Source organism: Dicentrarchus labrax, unplaced genomic scaffold (assembly GCF_905237075.1).
Source record: "Dicentrarchus labrax unplaced genomic scaffold, dlabrax2021, whole genome shotgun sequence".
Taxonomy (NCBI): Eukaryota; Metazoa; Chordata; class Actinopteri; family Moronidae; genus Dicentrarchus; species Dicentrarchus labrax.
The window spans coordinates 5,468,857-5,480,347 of record NW_026136706.1 but is presented as its reverse complement, the minus strand read 5'-3'; the positions used below and the strand labels follow the sequence as shown (position 1 = coordinate 5,480,347).

Here is an 11,491-nt window from a genome sequence, read left to right as displayed (position 1 = left end):
TCAGGCACATTTAGCAGGAGTATTGAGTGTATGAACATAAATATTGGTCCAATACAGTTAAAATCAAAGGTTATTTTTTTTATCTGATCTCAATGTGACCCACAAAATTTAAATTCTGTACATATGTATGCAAACTTATTGTATTTAACTCATTAATAATAACTCAATTAACTTAATAAAATGTAAAAAATAATATACATACACTTGCAGGTGACAGATGGACCCTAACACACATATTTTGAGCGTGTCCAGTTGTTCTTCCACAATTATTTTTTAAATATTGACATTTTCTGTAAAACATGCCGCACCCACACTACTGACCACAACCTGAAAGTCAAAGCCAAACACTGTTATCTCATGCCAAACCAAAGCGGACCAAACAGAACTGAAGCAGACAGTAAAAAAGGGTTTTCTTCATTTATTTGCCAACGCATTATGACATGAACGTACATCATTCATACACACAGTTACCTTGATTTTTTCCCCCCTCAAAAATCAGTTTTCTACAAATACAAAAAGAACAAAGATATTTCTTGACAAGAAATCCTAAACATCTGTGGGGCAGAGGAGAGAAATGTCCATTTATTTTGAGTGCTTTTGTCATTCTACGTCGTCGCTGCTGCTTCCAGCCTCCGGTCCTGTGACGTCAGCTTCAACATCTTTCTCTGGCTCCTGGAGGTCTGAAGGTTCAGGCTGAGATTCCTCCATCGGTTCCTCGGCTGGCTCGGGTTGAGATGATGGTGGTGGCGTCTCCTCTTCTCTCGTCAAGTCCACCTGAAGAGGAACACAAATTAGCGTAAAAGGCTAATAAAATAGATAAATAGGGGCAGCATAGAGTAGTTTTTTGTTGATTATGTTGCATATAAATCCAAAAATCTGGTCTAAAAAGAATTCAACCTTACATATTTTGCCATCCTGTATATTTTTTAGCATCTAAATGAATGCATGTAAACTATTTAATAAACAGAACTTCAGACTTTAAATGACATTTTCCTCCTGTACCAGATTTCCATGACAAGTGTAGGTTACTGAGCCATACACATTTAACATGCAAGTACAGATAGAAAGGTCTAATTGGTGTAACTTAATGCAATTGATTGGAACTTGATCTCACCTGGGAAACCGTGTCAGCAGTTTCCTCCTGTATCACAGGATCAGACTCTTCTTGCTCCATTGGTTCTTCGTCATCTTTTATGTCGCCTGGATGTTCCTGAGCGGGTGTCTCGGACTCTTCTAGTGCAGCATTAGGAGCCTCTTCTTCACCCGTGGCAGTAGCTGGTTCCATCTGTATGATGGAAAAAAAAAAAAAGAGGATGGTAAACGGTCACTCAAGGATGTCCATATATGGCAGGAAACACGTGCTTCAGGCCTCATGAATCATGTTTATGTCTTTATAAGTTACCTCTTTCTCCACGTCAGGCTCCACAGGTTTTGGTTCTGGTTTTTTATCTGCTTCCAGGACTGCCATGATGGAGGCCGGTATGTGAGCTTGCTGTTGCACAGAAACACAGAGGCAGTTCATACATAAGGAATCCTAAGAGGAGTAGAATTGTTTTGATTGTTCGGTAAACTTGGAAGAGGTCCCTTTACCTGATGAGGTGTGAAGGAGTGGACGTGCTGTAGAAGAGGCTCTCTCATCTCCGGGCAGCGTTCGAACACGCTGGTCAGCTGTGCGGGCGGCAGCTGTAGGAGAACGCTGAACGACTGAGGCTTCGTCCTCTGGCAGCACTTCACAAATCCCTCCCACACCTTGGGATACTTCCACACCTACAGGACAAAAACACAACAACCAATGTTAGACAGCAAAAATGGTGAACGATTTTTATAAGACAAAGTGATGTCGAGTGATGTTGGTGTCAATATTTAACAGGATAAAAATACATAAACACAATTCGTGGATATTAACGACTGTAGAAACGGTGAATATTTGGCTGGAGTTTGGTGCAGACCTGCTTGACGATGAGGCGGGACAGGATGTTCATGACGAAGCCTCCCAGTCGGGGATACATGGTGAGGGACTGGATGACGGTACGCATGAGCAGTATGGGGAGGGGACTCTGCTCCATCAGCTGCTGCATCACCACCGCCAAAACCTCCGACGTGTACACGTTCTTCTCCCCGAAGCACAGGTTGGTCGCTGTAGTACAGACACAGAGCAGTTTCATTACCAGCTGTCGAACATATGCGACAGAGACTGATCAACTCTGTGCCAAATATTATTTCATAATTAACAATTACATGTTACAGACCCAAACCCAATATACAGTTTACAATAAAGATCCATCTGAGAGGAACTGAAAACCAACGTATTATATTTACCTACACTATATTGTGTCTCAATATCTAGAAACCGCATTGGCATTACATTTACTATACTATCTATTTAAACTTGTTTAAGCCAGTAATGTTTTAGCTAATTCCAAGGTCCATTTAATGGTTACCCTGCATAAAATTTAACTATTTGGGGGTTGTTGCTGGAATTAAACTCTAAAACCTGTCAGTGATGGTGTGAATATAAAGGAAAAAAGGAGAAACAGATTAGAATAACAACATATTGAAGCACCAACCACTGTTCAGAAACACTAAACAAAAACCACAAATGTGCTAAATAAACATTCATGTTTTAGGGTTTTGGCACCGACCTTTTATGATAGACTTCATATCACATTTGGTTGAGTCTATGTTGTGTAAGGCAATTAGCAGGTCTCCTGGGGTGAGAGGGGACACAGTTGAACTTCCCTCACCTGAAAGACAACAGTGAGAATACATCAGAGTCCTTCACCTGAAAGTTAGTTCAAATAAAACCATATATAACAGAATATAAAGAAATAAGAAACAAGGGAATCATTGAATCCTTTTAAAATTGTTATGTATGATATTATGTCTTGATAAAATGTGTAAATGTGTGAGCTGGGTTCTTCATGTGAAAAGAAAAGTGAGAATGATAGGACATCCACAAGAGTTCTTAATGTGAAGCAGTTAGTGACCCCTGGAGGGGGAATTCAGTTACTACAGATAAAAGTTTAATAATTAGAGGTCTATAAGAACAAAATATGAACACAAGTAAATACAGAAGCTATACAAGAGCAGTTAAAGAGCAGATTAATATGATTAGGTAATAATACTTAGTGTTTGTCTGTGTTAATATAAAATATATTATGATAAAACTGAAAACTGTATAGCATATTAACATAATATAGTACAGTATAATATAGTATGGGATATAGTATAGTAACAGAATATCAAATATAGTATAGTGTGAGCGTAGTATAGTATATTATAGTATAAATGTACATGAGATCCACGAGGAGAAGAAGTGACTCTTACTGTGCTGAGTGCCCAACAGACGGTTGAAGACCTCTTTCACTACAATCGGGTTGAGTTTGATGAGCTTGGGGAGAGCCTGGATGACTTCATTCTACACCAGAAAAACAACCAGAAACAGTAAGTTAAAATAAAGAATTATGATTATATAAAGCGTTAAGTGAGATATTCAGGTTGCACGTTACCTTTTCTAGGCCGTTAATGACTGGAATGAGGAAACGAACATCTGGCACTCGTTTGTGGTAAAGGTCTCTCACTCTCTCCACCAGCTCTGGAGATGGAGGCACTGAAGGGAGGAAAGAAGACTTGTTTTACATTGAAATTTTATTGTATTGTTTGATGTTTGGCTACATATTGCATTGATTGGTTTAAATCCTCCTTTACGGATAGTGATTGTGCAGTTGCATTGGCTTTTTACCTTTATCTGTCAAAATGTGCAGACAGCGAGTAACTAAAGTCTCTGCTCCTTTAGGACAGTTTTCAACCAAGAGCAGCAGCTCAGGAGAGTTCATCCCCATCCCACGGATCTACAACAATGGACGAAAAACATCACAATGAAAGAGGAGCTTCATTGAGTTCATTGTGAAACTGCAGTTATTTACATTACAGGCTTGAAGCTACAGGTGTGTTTTCTCAACAGAGAGGATGTTGCACTGTTTGCTCTAAATTACCTTCTCTTGTGGTCAAACCAACTAAAAACACACAAATAGATAAACACAGTCCGACAGCCCAGACTCAGTGGATTTTGTCATGCTAGGCTTTCCAGGCGTGCATAAAGGCGTGCTATCAGATGACAACGTCCCTCTCCTTATACCCACAGGACCTTGTGTTTTGGGGTTAATTTCTGTTTTTGGTTCTCATCTTGGCACAATTATTTAGTGTTTAAACATAACTGTTTTCATCTAAACAGCTTTAAACTGCTTGGTAGGAACTCCTAGATATACAGAAATACTGATCAACTGACTGGACTGTCTCAGACGTATAACATGAACAATTTATTCCAAACTGAACTCTTTAAGAAGCTCCAAAAGACCAATAAATAACAGGGCGAGGAGAGACTTACAGGCTGCTCTATTGCTCGAAGCACGCTGCGCTTGATGTCAGCGATGGCCTCGGTGTAGACGGAAGCCAGCTCGTGAACCAGCCGGTGGTTTAGAGGCAGCAGGGACAGGTAGAGGAACAGACACTGTCTCACTGTCTCTTCAGTCCAGGGGGCAGCCACCTCTGTCTCAACAAACACACCAACAACACAGAGGTTACAGGAGTGGACTGGGGAAGCTGCAACGCAAGTTTGTGTTTCTTTGACTGATATTAGAAAAATTCAAACAAGAAAAGTTCATGTGATTTTTTTCCCCCTTCCTTCCACAACGCGGTTTCTAGTTGGAGGGATATTAGCAGTGGTGTAAGTAAAGCTGGTGTGACCTGATGTGAGATAAAGTGACAGCTTCACACATATTCCAAACCTGTGTCTTTGTCGGCCCCAAAGAGCAGAGACGGAGGGTTGGGGTGGACCAGAAGCTGCATGTAGTTCAGGGCAAACTTCTCAATGTAGTCCCTGAGCTGGTCCCTCTCATACATACGCTTGAGGAAAGCCAAGGCTGTGGACCGCACCTGAACGTAAAACATATGACAACCACAGGAAAAAAAAAGACAAATCAGGTCAGCAGACTGCGAAAGACAGATGTTATTAAAAATATGAAGAAATGTTGACAGTAATCACCTTCTCTTTTTCATGTGAGCTGAGATCCAGAAGAACATGCAGGTACTGAAACTGCCGCGAGGGTCGCTTGACGATGAGCTCCTTCAGAGTCGTCATGCCCAAATACACCCGAGACTGAAACAAAGGTTCCATCAGTACAACCGTTCAGTCTAGCTCGATACGAGGGGCTGCGTCTTTATCGCGTCCCTTACCTCGTCCTCACAGTAACGCCGTATTACTTCCAACGCTGACTCTGTTATAACGGGAGCCTCCAGGACCAGTTTGGTGAAAAGTCTGGCAGGAACAGAACGTGGAACAAAATGTAACCCAGTTCTACTAACGGGTTATAGAACACATAACCACTACTACACCATGTATAACCCTATGTTTAAAGAAGAGCTATAGAAGAGAATATGCGAGTGATTTGTCTCACCCGTCCCTCTGCTCGGGTTTCTCCTGCAGGCCCGACAGCAGAGTGTAGAGACAGCGGTCGTAGCTGTCCAGCAGCCCATCCGGCAGCTGGCTGAGGTAAGTGTTGTACTCTTGGTAGAGGAGAGAAAAGGCCAGGTCACTCCTCGTCCTGATGTCATCCAGAATAAACTCCAGCACGTCTTCTTTCATCATCCCTTCGAACTGCGTCACGAGCCTGGAGAGGAGCTTCACTCTGACCTGCCGCACAGATTGTGTTGTGCTGATTAAACGTACGTTATGAAGAAAATGAGAAACTAACAACGGGGTTGATTACTTACATGGGACATGCCGCTTTGAGCAATCGCCTTCTCTGAATGCAGGATGCGTTTGACCGCTTTGGAGGTTAACGTTTCAATCTGGGGCTCTGATAAAGTCTGGACGACATCTGACAACCGAAACACTTTCTTTCTCCCACTTGCCCCCGTCATTCTGTAGCAGAACAAAAATAATGCAGGGAAGTGAGTCTGACTTGCACAAAGGTGGAGCTTACAAAACATCTGCCATGCTTGTGCGTCAGTGCCAGAGCTCACTTCGTTTGTGCTGTAGGAAGGATGGGTTCAGGAAGCCTCTTGACCGTGGTGGGAACCACGTCTGGGGTTGGAGCCTTCTCTGTGTATCCTCCCACCACGGAGATCGCCTGTCCCAACATCACAGCTGGAACTTTGCGCTTGATGAGCTGGTCTTTAGTACCAGAGTCCTCCTCGTTGCCTTCCTCTTTGCATGCATCGTCTTCTCTGGCTTTGCACTGCTCGAGTCCTGAGATATTGTGTTTTTAAATTAGAGCCAAACCAACATACAGCTTTTTGTGGCTGATACTAAGAGTAAAAAACAAACCCCAAAACAGACTGATAATTATATTTTAGCCAGCATTTCATTTTACAAAAACAAGGACAAGTGTGTAGGATTTAGTGATATCTAGTGGTGTAACTCCCTCGTTTCACCCTCCCCTTCCAGGAGAAAATATATTAACATACGAAAAACACAACGTTTAAGGTCTTTTACATGCTGGATGTCTTTGTCACTAACCTGGACCAATCCCAGCTGAAGTCATCTGCGTGGCCATCAGCCTGGCCAGATGCTTAATTTGAGCATCAGTGCCTGCCGACTCAACAGGTGTGTATGTGGCCTGGAAGGAGGCTGGCATGACGTCAGGCAGATACACCATGCTGATGAGCACCTAAATAACCAGACAGAGATATAAGTTGAACACACTGGCCTAAAGGGGGGAGAAGCAAACAGACGAAAAAAGCCACCGCTGCTCACCAGGTTGGCTACGTTCTCGGGGTTGAGCAGCGGGTGCAGGAACTCGGCTGTGAGGTCAATGGCAGACTGAGCTACTGGAACAGCAGCTGGTTTAGGGACCGAGAGAGGGGCCGGCTCCTCTTTGTCCTCATCGTCTTCAATCAGAGCTGGTTCTGAGCACAAAAGGAACAAACGTAAAACATACAGTCCAACGCTTGGTTGACTCGATTTACAGATTTTGGTGTTGATTGATTTAAACACCCTGATAGATATATGACACAAAGCAGCTTCAAAAGCAGTAAATGAGAGAATCTGTGAGATAGGGCACAAATTCAAACCAAACCTTTTATACTTCTATGCTGATTATATTACATTATATAGACAGTACATTAATGTCTGGCTGCTTTCACTACTCACCCATCTTGACCTTCTTCCCCTCTGTGTATTGTTCATGGCGAGGCCTTTTGCGCTGCTCACGCGGTGCAGGTGTAGAGCGGGTTATTTCACTCTGGGGCATTCCCAGGTCCAGCAGCAGAGTGCTAATCTGACCCTGGAACTCCAGGCTGCAGGGATGCTTGAGGACCGCCACCAAGTGCAGCTTCAGATTCTTTCGCACGCTGCTGACCTGAGATTTGGCCAGAGTGGGTGGCAGGTTTGCTAAAAAGATGAAAGAGTACAGAAGAAAATTTAACATATAAACACATTTATCTGTTTAGTCTGCATTTATCAATTTGTTTCGTATCAATATCAGGCCGACACAACCTTGTTTTAAATGGTGCTTTGTGATTGGGAACATGACAACACAGGCTCCGAAGCACTCACCATGTAATGTCTCATATGCCTGCACCACCTCTGACATGAACATTGGCCTCTGACGGGCGATAGTGGCCAGGGAGCCGAGTGCTGTGGTGAGGTTAATGCTGGAAATGGCCGGGTGGACCATGAACTTCAGCAGCCTCTCCAGTGCCGTCTTTCCCTCCTCACACAGAACGTCTGTCGATTCAAACAGCATCAAGATATCGGTTTTAAAAAGATGAGCTTTAATGGACTGGATTATTTAAAAAGAAAACATGAAGACATTAAGTCCTCACAACAGGATTCTAATATCTGTACCGTAGCGAATGTACGAGTGGTCTTTGGGAACTTTGTCCAGGCTGATGTCCCCCTCCTGTCGCTTGGGGATGTCTGAGTCTGACGTTCGCGGCGACAGACTGATGATTAATGATTCTGTGAACTTGATGGCGTGAGTGCGAACGCCGTCGTTTTCAGAGTCCAGCAAGGCCAGAACATCCCCTTTCATCTGTGTGACCAGATCCCAGCATGCCTCCTGCCTCTCTGATACTACTTTAGAGCGCACCAACCACTGGAAACAAAGAGGCAGAAGAGTAAAGGGTGTGAAAACACAACAAATATTGGTAGAAGTGACTTTATTTTGTCATCTACTGCACATACTCTTTGGGCTAAATCACACCAAGTGAGGCCTGTGTTTACCTGCAGAGTAACTTTGTAGAGCTGGGTGAGTGTCAGGATGGCTTTCTTCACCACGTTCACACTATCATCCTTCAGCAACATGTTCAGATTGGCGATCAGTCTGAGAAGAAGCTCATTGTCCCTTTTACTGGGGGAAAAAAAAGAGAAAAACCTTGAGAAAGCTGCAAAACATTTTCACTCACAAACATTACATTTACAAGACTGGAAGATTTATCTGTCCAATAACTCACCATGCTTCCTCTATGAAGCCAATGACAAATTTTCTCACTTCGATGGACTTGTCAGTCTGAAAGGCGATCAGCTCCTACAGGATGGACAAACCAATGGAAAACAAATTAGAAATCAAAGTTTTAGTTTGCTACCGTGTCGATATAATGTGCCATCTTACACTGAATACAGCGTATGCATTCAAACAGCTTGTGTGAAAACTGCGGGGAGGTTTACTTACATCCAAGAAATTATCGAGAAGAGAAGGATCCTTGTTTATGATGAGCTCCTGGACCTGAAAATGACAGAAATTAACTGATTCAGTATTGTCCTACACCTACTTATGCTTCATAGGATTATAGTTGTAATAGTAATAATATAGTTTCAAAACTTGATATTTCTTTTTGGATATCAAATCCAGATTTAAAGAGAAAAAAACTACAAACCTGTTTGAGCACTGCTAGTTTCTCATCTGTGGGTATCAGGGCAGCCTGATTCAGAAGATCCACCACCTGGAAGGGAAAAGCAAACTGAATTAACTTTTCTTTGTGTAGGTATTGATCGTACTGATGTTCATTTTGTGCACATGGAAAGTGTAAGAACTCCAATTACTGATATTAATTATAAAGTGGACAGTTTCCACTTGTTTTAATCATCTTAAGAACAAACCATTTGACACGGCTTCATAGCGGCCACTGTGTATTTACAACAGGCAACATTAACAAATATAAAAAGATAAATCAAGGTTTATTTAAAAAAAACACAAACCCCAGCACGCGATAAAGCAAACTAAACTTACAGTTGTTTATTAGTCAACAGAGAAGAAACAAAATCATTACATGGACACGATAGCTGGACTCGTAGAGGGAACTGTCTGTTTCTGCTTCAGCTACAACAATTTAATATTTTAAAGAAATCTACAGTGGATTTTAAAAGGCAGCGCAGTAGTGATCTTACAACACGCTGAGAGAATATTACAGGGTGTATTTCTTCTGTTTGATTCATTTAATAAAATATATTACTACGATGTAAAAGATTTACCTTTTCACTGGTCGTCATATCGATGACCTGGGGGGTCTCCCCCTCCTCGGAGGAATCCATAATGCTGCTCTCTCACAACGCAGACAACATGGTGGGAAACACTGCGACACCTGTGACAGACAGACAGGCAGAGAGACAGACAGATAGAGAGATAGAGAGATAGATAGACAGACAGGCAGAGAGACAGACAGATAGAGAGACAGACAGATAGAGAGATAGAGAGACAGGTAGAGAGACAGACAGATAGACAGATAGAGAGATAGATAGACAGACAGGTAGAGAGACAGACAGACAGGCAGAGAGACAGACAGATAGAGAGACAGACAGATAGAGAGATAGAGAGACAGACAGATAGACAGAGAGACAGATAGAGAGACAGACAGACAGACAGATAGAGAGATAGATAGACAGACAGGCAGAGAGACAGATAGATAAAGAGAGACAGATAGAGAGACAGACAGACAGAGAGAGAGAGACAGATAGAGAGAGAGAGAGACAGATAGAGAGACAGACAGACAGAGAGATAGAGAGACAGATAGACAGACAGGCAGAGAGACAGACAGGCAGAGAGACAGAGATAGAGAGATAGACAGATAGACAGAGAGACAGATAGATAAAGAGAGAGAGAGAGAGACAGATAGAGAGAGAGAGAGACAGTTAGATAGACAGTTAGATAGAGAGACAGAGAGACAGATAGAGAGACAGACAGACAGACAGACAGATAGATAGACAGATAGACAGTTAGACAGACAGACAGACAGACAGACAGACAGTTAGATAGAGAGAGAGACAGACAGACAGTTAGATAGAGAGACAGAGAGACAGTTAGTTAGACAGATAGAGAGACAGACAGACAGACAGACAGACAGATAGATAGACAGATAGACAGTTAGAGAGAGACACAGACAGACAGACAGTTAGACAGAAGACAGTTAGAGAGACAGACAGATAGATAGAGACAGACAGACAGACAGACAGTAGATTATTTCATCAGTGTAAAATTAGATTTAAACTAGTTATCGGATCATAAACATAATTAATTATTAGACACTTCTTCTCCAATTAAAGACAAATAATAACAATAACAATAATAACAATAATAACAACAATAACAACAACAACAACAACAATAACAATAATAATAACTTTAACTCTTTAAGACAATAAAAACACACTTTGTTCTCAGGCTGGCGCGCTAGCCCCATGCTAACCGCCATGCTAACCCTGCGAGCTGTTTTTTACCATTAACGTTATAACGGCAGATTTCTAACACTTACTGAAACGATGCACACTTTCCTCTTCCACCTCGTCGAAGCGCCCAGAGATTGAAAGAGACCAGACTTAAAGACTTAAAGATATAAAGATATAAAGATATAAAGATGTAAAGTAGCTTCAACCACTCCGCTCCTCTGTCAGTGAAGCTCTTCTTCTACTGTTGTAAAGGAAGCAGAACAGCGGCTGCTGCCACCTGCTGGACACCCGGAGACCTGCCGCCAGTGGACGGACACAACATAATCAATGGGTTGTATCGTTAATCAATGGGTTGTATCGGGATGTATGTTTAATGCGCAACAATAACAGTACAAAGCAACTGATGAGCTGCACAATGAACCCAAATAGTTGTAAGAATAACTGCAGGGAGTTTGTGTAAAATGGATAATTAATTAAATAAATAATAGTTTTTTTTGTTTTTAATTAACAATCAATCATATTTAATATATATATATATATATGTTTGTTTTTTAACAAATTCAATGTTTTCTTCCCCTCTGACAATTAACCATTAATCTATTAACTCATGTGTTGTTCAGGACTTCAAGGTTTATAATAATCTACGCTTTATAAATAACAATTTAATTTATCTTTCCTTCACAGAAATGAACGAAATGCTGAGATACAGGCTTGTGTATGATACATGTATTTATTTATTCTATTTCTGTGCATATTTATGTTTAATTAAACTGCATATTTATTTGATAATTGAGGCTTTTATTTCTACAGTTCTCTCTTTATTAA

The 11,491-nt window shown here is 41.6% G+C and overlaps 1 protein-coding gene across 2 annotated transcripts; it reads right to left on the bottom strand.

The window, feature by feature from the left end:
• Positions 1-403: 403 nt before the first annotated feature.
• sympk (symplekin) lies at positions 404-10,918 on the bottom strand. Of its 2 annotated transcripts, XM_051405038.1 has the most exons (27): positions 10,753-10,918; positions 9,476-9,585; positions 8,881-8,946; positions 8,676-8,729; positions 8,458-8,531; positions 8,228-8,354; positions 7,850-8,099; positions 7,559-7,729; positions 7,154-7,393; positions 6,758-6,909; positions 6,521-6,671; positions 6,025-6,250; positions 5,773-5,923; positions 5,457-5,692; positions 5,236-5,317; positions 5,045-5,158; positions 4,788-4,935; positions 4,388-4,548; positions 3,743-3,851; positions 3,510-3,610; positions 3,328-3,418; positions 2,643-2,744; positions 1,950-2,137; positions 1,591-1,767; positions 1,403-1,492; positions 1,115-1,285; positions 404-774 (listed from the first exon to the last, which is right to left on the bottom strand). In XM_051405038.1, exons 2-27 carry the CDS (start codon positions 9,533-9,535, stop codon positions 601-603), a joined length of 3,666 nt encoding a protein of 1,221 aa, XP_051260998.1. In that variant the 5' UTR covers positions 9,536-9,585; positions 10,753-10,918; the 3' UTR covers positions 404-600. The 2 variants fall into 2 exon arrangements, with proteins under 2 accessions (XP_051260998.1, XP_051260999.1); XM_051405039.1 differs by lacking the exon at positions 10,753-10,918 and having other exon boundaries at positions 9,476-10,005.
• Positions 10,919-11,491: the final 573 nt, after the last annotated feature.